General features: G+C 42.0%; 1 protein-coding gene across 7 annotated transcripts in view; it reads left to right on the top strand.

Moving 5' to 3' along the window:
- KCNMA1 (potassium calcium-activated channel subfamily M alpha 1) overlaps nucleotides 1-17,670 on the top strand; it is a 764,306-nt gene extending 746,636 nt beyond the window's left edge. For 2 of the 7 annotated variants that reach the window (XM_069572210.1, XM_069572211.1), the window contains 5 exons: nucleotides 1,589-1,783; nucleotides 4,140-4,258; nucleotides 7,233-7,457; nucleotides 9,754-9,782; nucleotides 16,912-17,670. In XM_069572210.1, coding sequence (XP_069428311.1) covers nucleotides 1,589-1,783; nucleotides 4,140-4,258; nucleotides 7,233-7,457; nucleotides 9,754-9,782; nucleotides 16,912-17,063 — 720 coding nt within the window. In that variant the 3' untranslated portion in view covers nucleotides 17,064-17,670. Of the gene's footprint in view, nucleotides 1-1,588; nucleotides 1,784-4,139; nucleotides 4,259-7,232; nucleotides 8,783-9,753; nucleotides 9,783-16,908 lie in introns of those variants that run through there. The other 5 variants (XM_069572206.1, XM_069572203.1, XM_069572205.1 and 2 more) reach the window with 3 other exon arrangements.
- Nucleotides 17,671-20,110: the final 2,440 nt, after the last annotated feature.

Raw genomic sequence — 20,110 nt, 5'->3', positions numbered from 1 at the left:
AACAGTAGGTGACAAAGGCCTGAGTTTCTGATATCAGTCCCGAAAGTATTTCTCAGTGCTCCCTGTGCACAAAACACTTTTCTAAGTGCCTCACATGTATCAGTTATATAGTCCTTGTAACCCACTCTATTATATTTTGCAGATCATGACACTGAGGCACAAAACTGAGAAATAACTTTCCAAAGTCATGCAGCTACTAAGTGGCGAGGTCAGCGCTGAACCCCTAGCCTGCCTCTCACCCCTTAACCACACCAGCAGTGGTTCCTGCTATATTTGTTCTCATTCAGCTTCTCTGCCCCCCAGGGGGCATCTAAGCTCTGGCAGATGATACCTTCTCCTTAGGGCCTGATTGGTTCTGAATCACATTCCTAGTTTCCTATTGCTGTTGAGATTTTGCATCACTTTGGGTGCTTTTGTGAGTACTTCAATAACCTAGGGATTCTAGCCTCACTAGCAGCTATGATTTTAACTCAGAAATCCTCCTGGAATTCTTTGCATATAAACTTGATCTTAATGATGGTGCTTATTTTACGGATGAGAAAATCAAAGCCCAGAAAGATTAGGCAACCTCCTCCGAGACATAGAACTATGATGGCCTAGCTGTAGAGAACTCATCCTTTACCTGGCTTGTTACCCACTAGATTTTTACCAGGTAAACTGTCCAAAAAACTGCTGAAGTAAAAATGCAGCTGTCTTGCCTAACCTGCTTCAAAAGGTCCATCCATCTTCAAAAGCCACAGGCAAACTTTAGCTTGATATTATTTAGCCTGTTTGATTTCTTCTTACACTGGAAAATGGAAAACAGACCCTTAACTGAGATTTCCCTTGAATTAGGCTGTGTGAAAAATGCCTTTTTGAGCTCTTTTATTTGACATCCTATTAATTTTTTAAAACTCCTATTGTTTTGTTCCTGACAGACCTGTTATGTTTCAGATGGGAGACAAATGTACACATTGAGGGAAACTTCCTTAATAAGCTATATTCGTCTCAGACCACAGAGGTTACTTAAAGACAAAAATACCAGGGTATCCACCTTGTCATGCATTTATCTGGCATATTTAATTAACAGAAACTTCCGGTTTAGCCTATTATCAAAGTATGTGATAAATTGTTGAACGCATGGCCTTAATGATGCTGTTGGCATCTCATTCTAAAGAGAGAAGTTCTCCCTTTGTTGGGGGAAGCAGCTTCCTGGCATGTGGGTTGCAGAAACTCAGAGGCCGTCCTGCCTGGGTCAGGCTGCATTTTGTTACATACGCCCAGAGTCCCTTAGCAAGCAGGAGAGGAAGCCGTATTTACATCCCTACTAGCACCAATTATGATAAACACCAACCATTTCGATTTTAGCCCTTTAATAAAAATCCATTGAATTTCAGGTTTTAAAGTCAGGCTCTCGTGGCAGAACCAAGTAGGAGAGAAAAGCATGAAATAATTGGAGGCTGCTGTCTTTTCGCTTCCCACATAAAACTGTTTGAAGAGACAGGCCAGAACTTTAAACAGGAGACATCAAGAGAAGTTGTAATTTGAATGTCGGTTGTCGTGACTTTAGGGTGTGTGCTTAAAGGACTTCGCGCCCATCTCTTCCCAGACATACTTCAATGACAACATCCTTACCCTGATACGGACCCTGGTGACTGGAGGGGCCACGCCAGAGCTGGAGGCTTTGATCGCCGAGGAGAATGCACTCCGTGGGGGCTATAGCACCCCCCAGACGCTGGCCAACAGGGACCGCTGCCGTGTGGCCCAGTTAGCGCTGCTGGACGGGCCCTTTGCAGACCTGGGGGTGAGTTCAGGGGGCAGAGGGCACCTGAGCCTATTATTTGGAAATGATCAGATCTGAATGTGTCAGGCTAGACCCTTGCCTTTGGTTCTTTCCACATGAAAAGAGCTATCAGAGGTGATGCTCATGGTTTACTGTGTATCAGGCTCGGTTCTTTACATGGATTCATTCATTTAATCCCCACGGTGACCCTTTGGCATAGGTTCTCTTATCAGATGCTCTAAGGAAACTGGGGCTCAGAGAAACTGAGGACTGGCCCTATCAGGGAATTAGCACCAGGAATGTTGGCTTCAGAGTCCATGCGCTTACTGACTCTCCTAGAGTATCTTCTGCCACAAGACGGGAGGCATCAGGTGTTTTCAGATGCACACAAGTTAGGGAACCCATTCTGCAGGTCTTAGCATAGATCAGGGCTACTTAACCCCAACTGCACGTTAATTGGTCTGCCAGAGTGCCTGAAGCAAGCTGGAATGTGGAGCCCAAAGGGAGGCATGGGCCACCTCTGCAGCAAGGAGCGGGGCTAGGGGAAAGTGACTAGTTCCAGCCTCAGAATTAGAAGACCTCAGTCTGGAATTAGAGACATAAGAGAATCCACATGAGATACTATTGGTTGGGCCAGTGGGTCTAGAGGCACATAATAAGCTATGGTGTTCTGAAAACCACTAATGTCATGGTCAGGCCCAGAGTCCTGGCCATCAGTGTTTTTTAAAAGCTCCTGTGGACTATTATATTTCTGGAGGAGGACATGGCAATCCACTCCAGTACTCTTCGTGGAGAATCCCATGGACAGAGGAGCCTGTGGGCTACAGTCGACAGAGTCACAAAGAATCAGACAGGACTGAAGTGGCTTAGCACACATGCACGCGGGCTATTAATTGTGGATGTGGACTCAGCCACTCCCCCACTGCCCTCCCTGCTACAGAGGTGACCCCGGCCTCCCTTTGGGCTCCACGCACCAGCCTGCTTCAGGCACTCTGGCAAAAGTATGAAGTGTTAATTGACCTTTATTCCCAGCCCAACTCCATGAATGTATTCAAGGGCTGGACCAGTAGTCTTAAGAGCCAGTAAGCCTATTGTATGAACAGTACTGCCTGTCACCCAGAAAGTCCAAATAGTGGAGAAGGAGCCAAGGAAAGGGTCACTTTCTCCATGACTTCTGAAACCGTGATGCTAATTTGCACCATGTTTTAGTTTGGTGAGGGACAAAAATCTGTGTTAGACTTAGAGCTTCTTTAAAAGGTCTTCTCCATAGCTAGTGGCTCTTTTTATCTATCATTTACTCACTGGTACACCTCAGTGGTAAAGAATCTGCCTTCCAATGCCAGAGATGTGGGTTCAATCCCAGGGTTGAGAAGATTCCCTGGAGAAAGAAATAGCAACCAACCTGCTCTGGTATTTTTGCCTGAGAAAATCCCATTGACAGAGGAGCTTGGTGGGCTACAGACCATGGGGTAGCGAAAAGAGTCGGATATGTCTTAGCGACTAAACAACAACATTTTAAAAGAACAAAGACTTTAAATAATGGTAAGATCTGGTTCCAGTCGTGTTCTCTAGCATGAGGCTCATCTGGCAGTTTCAGTAACAGGAAGGACAGATGCAGTCACTTTATTCCCAGTGAAGTCAGCCCTTGGTGCCCTTCCTGTGTTAATACCTGAAGCTAGCCGGCTGCAGGAAGCCAGTGCTTCTGGATGAGTTTGCTTTCACATTCCTCATCTGGCCCCAGACCCTTGGAAAATGACTGTGAACTGATTAGAACTGTGAATCCCAGTTATTCAGCCTGCAGACCTCCAGCTCCTGGGGAAACACATTCTCTTCCACCCTTGCCATCTCCAAGGTCTGTAAATTGTGCTTTTCACACAGTCCTTCTCTGAAAGAGCCTGTCACCATAGTACCTGGTGGGGTCTTTTCTTCTGGTAGTGATTTTAATTATCACTTGAGCAGTTTTGACAACACGGTCAGATCACTGTGGTAGCAACTGAGCTGGGGCTAAACATCATCAACATTTTGCAGAGCTGATTTCTTCTCCTTAGCTGAACAGACATCTGAGACTTTCAAGCTTATATCATACCTTAAAGTAAGGAGAGGCACCAGCTCCTTAGAGCTCTCATTCCTACGGATGAAAAACTGGAGAGAACCAGAGGAAAACCCATTCTTATTTGATCCTAAAAAGGCACCAACATTGGGGCGTAGGCTATAAAGCACATTTAACTTCTTCAGCCACTGGTCCTCGGCACAGACCCTCCGACTCAGGAGACACTAATATGAGCTTTCATGAAAAGGCCCTTCCCTCCCACCCCCAGGACCTTTACTTTCAGGCAAATAAAAATGATTTTCTCTCTGTTCTTTTGTTGTCTCCCAGGATGGTGGTTGTTATGGTGATCTGTTCTGCAAAGCTCTGAAAACATACAATATGCTTTGTTTTGGAATTTATCGGCTGAGAGATGCTCACCTCAGCACCCCCAGCCAATGCACGAAGAGGTGAGTATGTTTCCACTCTGCCCTCCCAAAGGCAGAGACAGAAATGCCCTCTCTTGTCTCCCACAATGAGGGCAAAAGTCTACATGCGTGTTCTCAACATGCAAATTGCTCTGCCCATATTAAATCCAATGCTGACTTTGGTGGTGGTTATGGGAAGCTTTTTTCTTTAATTACAATAGCAAGTATAAAGACATTGTGGGGAGAATTCAAGTTTTATGGGATAGTTCCATCCATCACCTAATTACACAAGTCTGAAGGAAAACATGTCTTCCAAACTCCTACTACTGGGATAATTCTGTTGGTATCTCATATAGAAATATTTCATATTGCTACTGTTTAAGGTAAATGGATCCTTTGCCCTGTCTTAGGCATATATATATATATATAGATAGATAGATACCTACATATATATATATCTATAGATACCTATATATATACACACACACGCATACATATATACCTGTCATTGTTGTTTAGCTGCTCAATAGTGTTCAACTTTTTGCAACCCCACAGACTATAGCCTGCCAGGCTCCTCTGTTCATGGGATTTCCCAGGCAAGAATATTGGAGTGGGTTGCCATTTCCCTCTCCAGGGTAGCTTCCTGAGCCAGGAACTGAACCTGCATCTTCTGCTTGGCAGGCGGATTCTTTACCACTGCACCACCTGGGAAGCTCTCTCTCTCACTCACTCTCTCTCTCTCTCTCTCTCTATATATATATATATATATATATACACACACACACACACACACACACAAGCACACATATATATATATTTAATTTTTATTGGAGTATAGTTGATTTGCAATGTTGTGTTAGTTTCAGGCACACAGCAAAGTGATTCAGTTATATATAAATATTCTATTTTCATGGACACATATATTTTTACTTAATGTATTTTTCAGTTGACTCACTCTTTTACTTTATATATTTATTTTAAAGAAAACTGTATATTATTGCCTGAAGCAGAAAAAAGATTACGGTTCATGTATGCTAGTTATATTTCTCTAATACATGTTAAACTAAATTCACAGCAGCCTAAAATTAAAAGTACATCCTAGAATTGTCAAAGTCAGTGTGTTTGTATAATATACCTCAGGAAACAGTGCCATAGAGATAGATGAGTGTTTCTCAGACCTACTTGCAGAGTAGAACCTCTGGGGGTGCTTTTTAAAGTACTCTGATTACCCTGACTTAACTGGTATGAAATGAAAATATGAAGTTTGAATGCCCAGAGATTATACAATAGAGCCAGAATTGAACATAATTTCTGTAGTCTAGCGGATTCTCAAAGTTAGGTGAATATGAGAATCATCTGTTCAGGTCAATTCAGTCAGTTCAGTCGCTCAGTTCAGTCAGTTCAGTCACTCAGTCGTGTCCGACTCTTTGCGACCCCATGAATCACAGCACGCCAGGCCTCCCTGTCCATCACCAACTCCCGGAGTTCACTCAGACTCACGTCCATCGAGTCGGTGATACCATCCAGCCATCTCATCCTCGGTTGTCCCCTTCTCCTCCTGCCCCCAATCCCTCCCAGCATCAGAGTCTTTTCCAGTGAGTCAACTCTTCACATGAATGGCCAAAGTACTGGAGTTTCAGCTTTAGCATCATTCCTTCCCAAGAAATCCCAGGGTTGATCTCCTTCAGAATGGACTGGTTGGATCTCCTTGCAGTCCAAGGGACTCTCCAGAGTCTTCTCCAACACCACAGTTCAAACGCATTAATTCTTCGGTGCTCAGCTTTCTTCACAGTCCAACTCTCACATCCATACATGACCACTGCATAGCCTTGACTAGATGGACCTTTGTTGGCACAAATTGCTTGATCCCCAATCCAGAGTGTCTCATTCAGTAGGACTTGAGTGGAGTTGCTTAAGAATTTGCATTTTAACAAGGACCTACTGTATAGCACAGGGAACTATATTCAATATCTTATAATAACCTAAAATGGAAAAGAATCTGAAATAGAACATATATATATACACACATATAAATTATAAATATATATAAATATGAAGTTTTATATATAAATATATATTGTATATAATATATATAAATATATATAAATATAATATAAATATATTTTTTATATATAAAACTTCATATATATAAAATATGAAGTTTGAATGCCCAGAGATTATACAATAGAGCCAGAATTGAACATAATTTCTGTAGTCTAGCAGATTTTCAAAGTTAGGTGAATGTGAGAATCATCTGTTATATATATAATGGATGATATATATATATAATTTTATATAAATATATATAATTATATATAAATTATATATATAATTATATATATATTACTGAATCACTTTGCTGTACACCTTGCTGTAAATCAAGTATACATCAGCTACAAAAAAGAATTTACATTATCTATCTAGCCTGAGAGCCACACTTTTGAGATCCATTACTAGAAATGAAATGGTGATTTTTTTAGTCATATCTGCTATTAATCAGGGAAAAAGGTGATCTTTGAGGAGAACAGTTAAAGCCTGAGGGACACATAGGCAGGGAGGTGTTTTATAGCTTTCCATTTAGTGAAATCCTTCACCAACGTTGATTTTTAAAAGATAAAGAGGGAGAGAGGACTAAGGTTCTGCTAGATGGTGGTAAACAAAGATACTGCGATATGGGTATGAGATTGGTGTAACATTCTAGGATAAGAGAGGCAGTGCAGCCCTTGAAGCCTCCTGCTTGCGCTTGTGTGTCTCAGGATCGGAAGGGAACTGGACGCTGTACTGAAGTGGGTGTATAGACCGCAGGAAGTACCGCTAGTTTCTCGCTTGTCTAGCGCCAATTCGGAATCTCTGGGAGGGCTGACTTCCTCTGTGGAGCTAAACAGATTCCACTACGAAGACACTGTCTAAGGCCTTGGGCTGGCTGGGATCCTCAGGTAGACCTGGTCTGGTTCAGAGAGGGGAAATCTCCCGCACAGTATCCTCATTCTGTGACTTCTTTGCTCTCCGCATCCAGGTATGTCATCACCAACCCCCCGTACGAGTTTGAGCTCGTGCCGACGGACCTGATCTTCTGCTTAATGCAGTTTGACCACAACGCCGGCCAGTCCCGGGCCAGCCTCTCCCATTCCTCCCACTCGTCCCAGTCCTCTAGCAAGAAGAGCTCCTCCGTCCACTCCATCCCATCCACGGCAAACCGACAGAACCGGCCCAAGTCCCGGGAGTCCCGAGACAAACAGAAGTACGTGCAGGAAGAGCGGCTCTGATGTGTGTATCCACTGCCTCCGTGTGTGAAACTGTATCTGCCACTCATTTCCCCAGTGGGTGTTTCCAACAGTAACTTCCCCCATTTTCCCCTGTAGTCCCTCCCTTTTTTTTACACATATTTGCATATGTATGATAGTGTGCATGTGGTTGTCATTTTTATTCCACCACCATAAAACCCTTGAGCACAACAGCAAATAAGCAGACGGACCAAAAGTTATTTATGATTCTAGGGGAAAAATAACCCAGAGGCATGGCTCCAGACATAAATAGCTCACTGCAGGAATGAGTTCACAGATGAGAAGGGAGTGCTTGTGATCCCCACGTCAGTTATGCAGAGCAAGTTTAGTTAGCGTAGAAGAGAAGTTTATTCTGATATATCAGTTTTATCAGGGTGCTTTGGGTTTTGATTTTGTTGTTGCTTTCCTTTCTTTCCTTCTCTTGATTTTTTTTACATATACACAATAATATATATATATATACACACACACACACATATTTGAAACAAGCAACCCAAAAGCAACAGAAACATATCTACCGGTTGTTTCTACTCTCTGGGCTGAAGTATCTCAAAGCATTTGAAAGTTTTTTGCCATTTGGGTAGGTGATGAAATGCACTTGCTTGTTAGAACATCGGAGATTTTTTTTTAGTTACTCACCAAGGCCTTTTGTCCCAGAGCTAACTTCCTTTGGGAGTCTACAGGAACATTTCTACTCTTACTGTGGCAGAAAGACTAGTATTCCCTTCTTGGATGTATCAAATGCAAGTCATTTCATTTAAGTGAAAAGAGGTTTGATTGCATATTGTTATTCTGTCTCCTTATGCTGCCATATGAATAGCTATGTTTTTTCTCTCACTTTTGACATTTGGGATGAAAAGCCATATGTATCATAAATATCAGATGTAAGTCATTAAAAACTGCCTTCCTGGGACTTTCACATCTTTTAAAAGGTGAATTACCTACCTTATGTACAGAATAAATAATGCTCAGGAAAGAGCAAGTATTTTTCCACGCATTCTCTGGGGACCTTTTTACTCCCCTTTGTTTGATCAGCTAGGGCCCCAGTGCCATGGAGGAGCAAGGGCTGGGGCCGTGGTAGAGAGAGCGGAAGATAAACCCAGCGGCGGATCATGTTTTTCTAGAAGCCAGCATGCTAAATAAATCAGAATGTAGGAGGATCAAGCCACAGTTGACTCCACAAAGACAAAAGCCAGCTTCAACTGTTGGCACAGCTGCATGATGCTGGCTGTTCCAGAGCAGAAAGCCAGTGGGAGAAATTCCTCATCGTCAGTTTCTTTAACGTAGCCAATCTACTTAGGCAGGTGAATGACAGTCATAGAGAAGGACCCCTTGTCATTAACAGATGGGAGAGAAGAAAAAGAGTGCAACAGTGAGCCAAATACATTTTGGTATAATTCTTTTTTTCTTTCATTTTCTTTCTTTCTTTTTTAAAACAGTTAGTAAGCATGAGCAAAAAAGTAGAGAAATACCCTTTTTTCAAGATACAGTTTTCAGATATTTTATGCATGCAAACCATGCTTTAGGCAAAGTACAGTAGTTCTTAAATATTGGCCAACTCCGCCATAATCAAATTCTTGTGAGGATGGACTAGCCTTGGGCTGCTATATATATATATATTTGAAATGTTTATTTGAAAACAAATTTCACTGAACAGCACAGGTGTTGGCGGGGGGGGAGGAAAATGTCACAGCTGTAACCATCTCTAAAAAGGTGTTTTTATGGTGAATGTTTTGGGTTTAGATTTTGAATCCCCTGTCCCCCCAAGCATGATAGTTTTTGAGATCTGCTTGCTGTGTGAATTGACAAGCACTTTTACTGACGAAATAGTGAGGCTTAGTCAAAATCTCCATCCCCACACCCAAGACAGGGCAAGGCAGTGTTCCAATCAGTATTCGAGTGGACAGTCATTATATACATGGATATTAAAAAGCCCTATGAGTGGAAGATTTTTTCAAATTATTTTTGTCCCTGTGTATTGATTTATACATTATATACAACTATCTTTTTATATATAATTATATATATACACATATATACGTATATATATATATGTATATATATACATACACACACATATCCCCTAGGTTTGGATCATGAAGAGCTATTCATGCATTCTTTGCAAAGGAGGTTATAAAGTTATGCCCTCAGAACATTTATAACTATAAGAATGTGCCAGTTAAAGTGCTCAACAGGAAATATGACAGTTTAAAAGCGTTGTAAAACTCACATAGCTTACTTCTCTCTCTAAAGTGCAACAAGGATGAATAGAATGGGCCAAGGTATGACAATTAATGGTTCTGCATGACCTAGCCACTGCTGGGGGTTTTCTTCTATAACGTTGTCCTTGTGAAAACTTTTGTGAAATTAAAAAAAAAAAGGAGTTACAAATTTTATTCTGTTATTGGTTTGTTTATTTTTATTTTTATTGTTCTGTTTGTGGGTTTATTTATTTCGTTTTGCTTTTTTTTTTCTCCCCTCCCCACCTCCCCTTCTCTCCCCTTCCTTCTTCTCCCCCTTCCTCCACTTTCTAAATTGCTCAGTGCAATGAGGCTGTCCTGCTGCTACCGCTAGACCCCTTAGAGTTTGTTTTGGTGTTCTTGGGGTTGGGGTTGGGTAATCTGGGGGGAACTTCTCTCCATCTGGCTTGCCTTTCAATCTGCACGTGGCCTCCCTGCCCACCTTGGTACCTTGCTCCAAGTCCAAAAGCATTTTCCCATCAAGAAACCCAGCTTCCTCCACCTCCCCCCATTACCATCACCCCAACCAAGTACCCGTCAGTCTGTCCACATCTCTGTGTTTATCTTGGCAAGACCAACTAAATCAAGTGATAATGCCAAGTGATAAACTTTTCTGGAAAACATTTGCAGCTCTTCCACTTGGCAAACCTGCTTCTTGGTGAATAGTTTGCCCTCCTTTCGATTTAAACCAGGAGGATTATTAATGGTAAAAAAAAAAAAAAAATTGGTCTTCTTGAAGTTGGATCAGAATGACTCCCAAATTAAAGCTGTTCAGCTATATGTATCAACCCAATAGCCCATACCCAGTTATCTGGGGGTTGATGATTCAGCCTCTGTATTACCTGGGTCTCTTCTCCCACCTGCCTTTCAGACATTTGTGAAATCCCAACCAGAGATTGGGCAGATAGAGAGGAGTAAATCCAAAATGCATTTTCTGTACAATCTGTTAGCAGCTATGATGAGATGATCTTGTGATGGGAATGGAGTGGGAACAGACTGACTTGCAGTGAAATTTGGGGATGTTCTCTGGACTTCAGGCATACAATTGAAAGCTAATTGTACTTGGCTAATGATATATTCGGTGATGAAAAAGGTATCATTATTACTTCTGTTTTTTATGAGTCCAAACTACTATATTGTTCTTTCCTCAGTTGAATGAAGACGCTCTTCCATTGTTTTCCATGTGACTCCCAAACTTCTCATCCTTCTTTCAGGTTCTCTTAGGAAGGAGGTATTCAAGGTTTTCATGTGATACCTTTCCTCTTCCCCCTCCCCACCCAAAAAATAAGTAGGTCAGGGTGGAAAGTTAAAGGTTATTTGAAGAGAAAGTATGTGTACTTAAAGAGAACAACAGCTAGAAACTCAATTATCTGCACCATTCTAAAAGAGAAGCAATTTGTAAGCCATTCAGTTCAATTTGTTTTAGGCTTTGAAAGGGGTAAAGCTTAAGTAAATGGATAGACCAGGAGGCCCAGTGAAACCTCAGCTTCAACACTCAGGTGATCATGAAATCAACATCCCTAATGGCTGCTGCCCAGGCCCCTTCCTGAAGCCAGTTCAAATGGATGGAGAGAGACTTGGACCCTTACAGTGACATTTCTATCACGATTAGGAGAGGTTTCAAATTCTGAGTTTGTTTAGTCACTAAGTAGTGTCCAACTCTTTTGCGACTCCACGGACTGTAGCCTGCCAGTCTCCTCAGTCCATGGATTTCCCGGGCCAGAATACTGGAGTGAGTAGCCATTTCTTTCTCCAGGGGATCTTCCAGACCCAGGGATCGAACCCAGGTCTCCTGCATTGCAAGCAGATTCTTTACCATCTGAGCCACCAGGGAAGACCATACAGGCTATGACCCAGAACCCTATTCTCAATATGTGCTCAATAAGTATTTTTGAAATAAACTGATCTTAAATATTGTTATATCTTTAGTCATTTGATAAATTATCTTCACCTCCTTGGCTTATCTTACAACAATCCAAGGAATGCCTGGAGGTGTTTCATAGTGCAATCATGCCGTTGGCACTTTCTTGGGCTGAGTACCCAGCTTCTGAGAGAAGGGAACAGTCCTATGAGTTCAGTGAGAGGAGAGACGTGACTGTGCCTTCTGCCAGCATCATCAAGATCCCAGATGACCAGAAAAACCTTTTGACTGGCTCCTCCTCAGCATGGGAAAAGCTGAAAGGTGTCTGTATCCCAATAGAGACAATTAAATCAACCTGCCAGGTTTCTATAGCAACAGGCTCCTGAAGGAGAAAGAAGAGGGTGCAGAAACTTCAGGGACTGCAGAAGTCAAGACAGGGTAAAAAAAAAAAAAATCACTGTCTCAATCAGCTTCTTTCAGCCCATCACTGCTTTGCCATAAGGTGATGAAGTAGATGTGGGCACCTGTCACTAACCTGGTAGAGACTATGTCCCACCAGGAGGTTGTACATCCATCACCTAGGGAGGTAAGAGGGATTATTCCCCTGCCACTTGAAAGGGAGGAGTGAAAGTCAGTCGTTATGGAGCGTCAGGAGGGAGCAGTTGTTCTGTTTAGGGAACGGCAGCATCAGACTTACAGTTAAAAGGGGTCACACTGGACAACTGCAGAGGAGCAAGACAGCTTTTATAAGGGAAAATTACTCTGATTCTATTGCAGTTTTCCTTTCGAGCCATACTTTATCCATGGAAAGGAAAGGAGACAGTAGGGGTGGGTGGGGTCCACTGGGGCCTTGGGGTCTGCTGGGCAGAGGGTGAAGGCCAGACTAGCTCTCAGAAGCTCTCACACAGTATTACCTTTGAAGGATTGAGCTCTTTGTTAGCTCTTACTGTTCTCAATTATTATCTCTATCCAAATGGAATCTTTCCCTTTCAAACCCTTTCTGTTTCAACCTCAGCTAGTGGTATAGCAAGAAAAGGCCCAATTAGTCCACATACCTTTGCTGTATCATCATCTCCCCTTTCATGTGCGCTTCTCCTGGGAGTGTTGAGAGAAAAGGCCAGATCCCACAGCACTGACAACCCACAGCTGGCCGAAAACCCAGCAGTTACGTCAGCCCAGATCATGAGCCCCTCTCTGCCATAGCCCACTCCTCTAGGATCCGTCATGGCTGGAGGAAGTCCTGACCCTTATTCTAAATCTTCAAATGTCAGTGATGAAAGTAGCAATGGAAGACACAGATGGCTTGCAGGTGGGGTAGGGCACCTGCCAAGTTGAAAGCCAATATTTCAAAGACACAAGCACCCCTGAATGCTGCCACCCCTTCCTTTCCTCCTCTTCCTAAGGAGGGATATCTAGTCAAATCCTTCTTCACCATCTCTGCTGCACAATCCCCAGTCTTCTGGGCAGCAGCCAGGTTTACACACCTCAGTTCTCCACCTCTAGTTCACACTGTAATCACACACTGTAATCTCCACCCCTGTAATCACACCAAGTATCACCTATTCTTATGTCCTTTGGCACTGAGAGTACTCATATTCATGCTAACCTTATGCATGGTTAACTAACCACAACTAAAAACTAACACCCTCCAAGTGCTTACCGTGAGTCAGACATTCTTCTAAGCACTTTATGTATATGAACTCATTCAGTTCTCCAGACAACCTCAGATGTAGATGCAGTTAGTATTTCCATCTGAAAGATACAGAATTCAAGGGACAGATTTGTTCCAAGTCACTCAGCCAGGAAATACCAGACAGGTGTTTAAAATTAAAGTCCATGAACTTTATGCTCTAATGCCCCCTAATGTTACCAATAATACTGATAGCCTTAACAGCTCCCATTGACGTATCGTGTACGTAGATAAGTGCTTCATGGACACTAACCCCTTTCATCCAAACAACATCATTAGAAAGATCATTAGCCTCATTTTACAGAAGAGAAACTGAAGTCAAGATAAGTTATGTAACAACCCACTCAGAGCCAGGAATTAGTATGTGAGAGAGCCAGACGCCCTTGGCCTTACCTACGGTCCTCTGCCATCTCCTTGGTTGCAGTGGATGGCTTGTGGCCTGTCTGGTCTTGATAGGTGATGCCTCCCAGTGGCAGGGTCATGACTCTCTGCAGTTATTTTCTGGGTTTGATCTTATTCTATCAGCCTACTTGTCACAGACTGAAATGCCACTTCTTCCTTGACTTGAGGCACGTCACACATTCTACTCACAGTGACGACACCATGTATCACATCTTCAAGACCTTATTAACAAATGAATTTCTTTTCCTTTGGCAGGGAGGAGGGCCTCAAAACCAGATCCATTGCCCTTCTCATTCTAGGGATAAAAATAAAGCCCCCAGAAATCTTTCTGGCTTGTGGGATATGACAGGAAGAGGAGACCAGCTCAGGGCTTTGGATTGACCTTGGACCACTCCAGCACTCTCTTGAATTCCTTCCCTGAGTACTCTTCCTTATGGCCAGTTTTGTAAGCACCCAGTGATGCAGCTCCTTCTTTGGAAGGCAAAGTTCGATAACCCATAGTGTCATTGTCGTAGCAAGGCTCTCTCCATTGGAGCAGAATGACCGGCAGTCATTAAAGTGTGGTTCCTATCAAGCCTTTTGGGAGAAGCACCTTTGCCCCTACCCATTTTAGCATTCATCTGTTTCCATTTCTTCAACATCTTATCTAACCAAGTCTCCAACAACACAGCTGTTTATATCTTACAAGGCACCTGAATTAAAAAGCCTGTTTCTCAGGCTCATCACCAGGATATGCTTTAAAACAACTCCTTTCTGTGCAGAAGCTGAATGGCCAACACAGGGATGACTCTGCTTAGATTATTTTTATGGCAAGAAATGTAAAAGGAAAGAGAGAAAGGCACTTAAATGGGGAAATAATGCTCTCTTTCTTACAGACGGCAGAAGGAAATTGATACTCTCTCTGCCGTGAAAGGTCAAAATGCCAACTTTGAGTTGAACTGTAAAGACTAAATTCTGAACAATTATTCTCTGCACCAGTTGTAAAAATTTCAGCAAATTGTAGCTGTCTTAGGTCTTTCACCCAGAAGACCTACTCGTTTCCATCAGCAGAGTTCACTCTCCCTTCCAACCTGGCATGTCCAACCTAGCACTAAATCCTTTTGCAAAATCAGTCCACAGAAGGGTACAGCCAAAACCAAGGGCAGCTCAGGCAAACAGCACAGACACTGGGTTCAGCTCTTCTGAAAATCATCCTTACACACAAACCATTGGAAAAAGTCAGAGTTTGAAATTGTTTCATCGGCCTGGCAATGCTTTTAAAACATGATAACCATCATACTTTACTCCTCTCTGAAAGGTTAGTTTAATCGTAGATCACAAAAAAATTGGTTTCCACAAATGCGTAATGGTTCATCTATGTCTCACTTGAACTAAATGGTTTTTTAAATGGAGCTGAAATTATTTTGATGTGTACACAGTCCCGGATTTCTATACAACCTTTTTTAAACAGCCCATCAGGAACCTTGCCTCTAAAGCCTCATTAATAATTCAGATGTGCTGATGACTTTAAAAGATCTATGGAATTGAAGCTTAGGAGGAAAAAAAAAAAAAACTCTGCTTGACAAAAAGATAAATGAATGTAGAAAGAAGCTGTAGGAGTCTGGCAAGCTGTAGATCATCTCAGAACAGATTGTAACTTTATCATTCTGTCAGGGGGAATAATTTAAAGCACTTAATCAGTTAGCTTCACTGTGAGGATGTAGCATTATGAATTCCTATCGTCCAATCTGTTCAAATCAAAGTGAACTTAATTATAATAGGTGAGAGAGCCAGTGCAGGAAGGAGAGGGGGGTGGAGAATGATGCAAGAGGCAGGAAGTTTCCTGAGGAGGGGGTACACCGAGCTGCTGAACAAAGGGTAGTGAGTGAGCTTTCTCCAGGCTCAACTTAGTTTAGTGTCTACACTGGGGACCCAGGGCCCTGGACATAGCAAGAGGAAGCATGGACCAAGGAGAGACAAGCAGAGTGGTCAGGAGCTGATCGTAGGTGTCAGACCCATAGATCATTAGCCATATAGGGACACATACGCATGGTCCTCTATCAGGATCAAGCCAGGTGAGCAATTTTGTTAACATATCCAGCCAGGACCACCGACAAGGCAGTTATGAATTGTTCTGAAAGACAGAAGAGGAGGCCAGAGAGGCCATCGTCTCTATAGCAGTGGGCGTGCATGAAAGCTTTTTCCTTTTTCTTTGCTTTCCCTAAAAGCCACTAAAATGAGGCATATGATTCTCAAGTTAGAATGCACTGTTTGCCCCAGTTCCTTTGTATCTATACACGTGGCTGATTTCCCAGAATATTCCAGTGCAAAAAGAGGTAGGGATAAGGGCTGAGTCTTGTGAAATAGCACTAACTGCCGGGAGGATGCTAGGCCATTTCATCCTCACCCCAGCCTCTGAATGCCCTGACTCAGCATTCTCTTCAGCCATCTCTGGATCTAGGGTGAGAATGAAATGCCAAGGCTCTGTCAAGCTCCTTTGTTGACAGCTTGGGTGATTATAGTCAGTTAAGATAGTGCCACTAGGAATTCTTTTCATAACTCCATACCAACAGAGAGTTTTATTGAAATTAAAGCCATCTCAAAAGCCTTTTAAAACATTGGTTGCTAATCTAATGTTTCACCCTCACTGGCCAGCAAAAATCTATGGGCTTACTTTAAGACTCCCAAAACTGGCTTCAAAAGAAATAAAGGAGTGTTGTAACTGAGATATACCTTTAAGTGAGCTTGTACAAGCAAAACCAGTTAAAGGCTGGGAGGAGGAAACCCTGCAGCGGATTCTTGATCTCAGTCTGTGGAAGGGACAGTGACCCTTCATCTCCACTCAAATCAATGGATGCACAAGTCTTTCTTTAGGTGCAACACCCATGCCTAATTCTTGTTATATTCGTCATCTCCTCACCACCAAAGCTTTTCAGGCCACCAAAGGAACCCCAGAGAACACTGCCAGAGTTAATCTTCCAACCCCTCTTTATTCTCTGAAGTCCACCCCTGGTGCCTCCAGGTCCCAATAGCCCGTTGGTTCGTCACTTGCTACAGAGGTATGTTTCAGGTTTTGGGGTTCTCCCTACACTTACCGTCTCTTTTAGCAGCTACTCACTGTCAGCTTCTCTCGATTACCTTTTTGCATTTTTCAATGAACTTTCCAAAATCTTTGGCCTAGGACTAATTAAGCTTCTAATTTCTCCTTCTTGTTCTCTATCCATTTTGCCCTTTAGCAGAAAAGAAATGGTTTACAGATGAACCGGATAATGCCTATCCCAGAAACATTCAAATCAAGCCCATGAGTACCCACATGGCTAACCAGATCAACCAATATAAATCCACAAGCAGCTTGATTCCACCAATCAGAGAAGTTGAAGATGAATGTTGACTCCCAGGAGACCAGAACTATTTTTTTTAAAGCCTGACAAACTTCATAAATGGTGACGTGACTTTTCTTCCTCTTAACATGCTGAATCACTGGTGGAAACGTTAGGATAAGCAAGAATTGCAAGAAAAATAGACAGATCTTTCTCCTTGTCTGCCTTGAATATTGCTTCCATGTATTTTGGAAAAGAAAATGATTTCATTTATAAATGAACATACTAAAATAGTCCTGTATAGCCTCTAGCATTTTAAATTATTTTTATTTATTAGAAAGAAAATATATATTTTTTCTTTTTTCTCATTGTCAAGTATCTTCCCTATGTCTAACAATGCAAAATCAAAATGCCTAAGTGGCCAGACTCCTTAATGCATATTTCTCTTCTTTATCTCTTTCTTTGAGGAGAGTGATGGTCACCACCACAATTAATTGTAATTAAGGATACTGGATTATTAAGACAATTTTAAAATGACCCAATAATGTAAACATGTATTTTAGTAAATTTAAAAAAAAAAGACAAAAGGGGGCAGGTGAATTTCCTGGATGGATGTGTATTTTGGCTACACTGACACCAGCTCTTAATAAATGGAAACACTTATTTTCACTTTCAAAAGTCATATTTTTGTAGTTTTAGTTTTCATCCTGTATTTCTTATCCTTTTGTTCATATATTTAAAGGGAAGACCTTCTTGCAGCTTTTCTACAAATGCCAGATCGGGTTTACCCTGTCAACTAACAATACCAGAAGGGTTGTGAGCATGCCTGGGATGTGGAAGTTGAGGACCAGATGCACAGAAGACATTTCTCTGTTTGTTGTCCCAATGGCGGGGACTCCTACCTGCTGTTATGCTTCTCATTTCATACCTCCAAACCAACCAAGCAAGTAATTTCAACTTTGGTAAGGTCTGGTGGACTCTCTCCCCATCTCCCAGGTCCAGGGCTTTTAGCCTGAAAGTTTGTAAACATCAATTAATAGTTCTACTTAACAATAGGATGGGATAACACGTATATGCGATGCACTGAGTTTTTGTGTAAAAGCCAGAAAAGTTTTGTGATCGAGGAGACGACTTTTGCCCAGATCTAAATTTTGCAGGCTTTCCTTTAGTTGCTGGGACAAAACACAGAAACTTGTTACAGCAACCTAAAAATAACAACACAAGGACAGCTACGGATACACTTAATACAGGCTATTAGAAAAGGCCTTTGAAAATTACCAGCGATGAAATTTTATGCATCAGCCACTTCAAACTGTGGTCAAAAAAGATTTCTCTAGCCATCAGACACAATTCTGACGTGTCTGAGCTCTGATGTTTGCATGCTCAGTGTTACAGCATCCCAGCAATCATTCCATTCCAAACGATTTTCAACTTCGAAATGATAAGTCTTTGATAGAATCATCAGGGTCTCTGGAGCAGCATGAGTATGATTTTTATTTTCTTAAAAATGTTAATTGTGGACACTCAAAAAAAAAAAAAAAACTAACTAACTAACCAAAATATCCCCCCAAAGTCCCATGCTATCTTCCATTAGGCCATGACCCCGTGGTACATAGTATGTTACTGCAAATCAGATCAGAGCCAAGCAATGAAACCATCATGGTAACATGTCCACTAAGTACTCCAATTACCACCATAGGCAAAATGAGCTTCCAACTCTGTCCGGTCCCTGCAGAGCCAATGTCGTGTTTCCACCTTGTAGGCGTCGTCCTGAAGTGACTTGTCAGACTGTGGTTACCCTGTCGTCACATTTTGTAGGAATAGTTCTATAAAAGTATTGTGAATATACTGTATGTCCAATTGGATTGTTTAAAAACTACTTATAACCAATCACTAGTCTACTCAGCAGGCTAAAATGACGTCAGCAGTCTCTATTCAGGCTTATACACATTTCTTGGTTTCCAACAGAAGTTAAATGGGTTTGTGGGGGTGGATCCCTTGCTAAGATTTGACAACTTTTCTGAAAGCTAGGACTTCTTCTATTATACATAATAATTTTGCATTGGGGTCACCTTCGTGTACATTCTTAGTACATCAACCCACGCTCTTCTTTCCTTCATGAACCCTAGTGGGTTACTGATAACTTGATAACCATTTCTGAATTTGTCTTAACTATTTGGTCTCCTCTGGCAGGCAGTGATGGCCACCACCTAAATGTCCTTCCATTAGAGAACGTTAGGCCACAATGTCCCATGCCCGCTGCCCTCTCTTCCCCATCTCTCCAAACCGAGGCACAGTGGAAACGCAAGTACAAACTCCATGCTCTTTACAGCTAGAGGTTTGAATATAAACTTTTTTTTTTCAAATCAAAATGGCAAAGATAGTTTCCTAAAGCCAAGGGCTTCCCTTCAGTTGGCAAGAATCCATTTCCTTCTAAGGTAGAGCAAAGTCATGCTGTTTTGCCTTTGTTCATAATGAATTGTTAGGGGCCAGAAAACACAGCTATGCATTTTTTTTAAAAAAAGGAAATCTATAAAATGGCTGGTTGTTGGCTCCTTTGGCAAAAACTCATACCTGGTAGATGGAAAGTGAAACGAAAACAGAAACAAGATCAGGAGATCATTGAAGGGCTTGGAGGAATGCCAGAGCTTCCTGGTTTGTTTCTATCTGGTGAGCTCTCTGGCCTGGAGGAAGTCCTTACCACCCTCTGACAGACCCCTCTTCCTGGCTACATTCAGCATAGACCAATGATGGCTATGATTGGTGTAGTCTGTGTTATAAGGTTCTGATGTCTCATCCCACTTTAGGATTCCAGAAAAGCCATTTTCCTAAATTAATAACTCAAGTGCTTTGGGAATCAGACTCTCCAGCAAGCTATTGCAAAAGCAGAAAGCACCTACTTATCAAAGCATCATCATCATCATCATCTTTTTCCTTAAGATAACTCGTAGTTTCATCTGAGCAATTTTGTATCTTAAAATAGTCTTGAGCCAAGATAAAACACCTTCAGTAAAAGTGATTGTGACTAAGGCATACACGGAACACCCAGAAGCTCTTTCCTTCCAAAGCCTGGGCCATCTTATGATGTACTTTGTAAAAAATTTAATTGAGGACTTTA

This window comes from Ovis canadensis, chromosome 25 (genome assembly GCF_042477335.2).
Source record: "Ovis canadensis isolate MfBH-ARS-UI-01 breed Bighorn chromosome 25, ARS-UI_OviCan_v2, whole genome shotgun sequence".
NCBI classification, from domain to species: Eukaryota; Metazoa; Chordata; class Mammalia; order Artiodactyla; family Bovidae; genus Ovis; species Ovis canadensis.
This window is presented reverse-complemented; position numbering and strand designations above follow the sequence as displayed.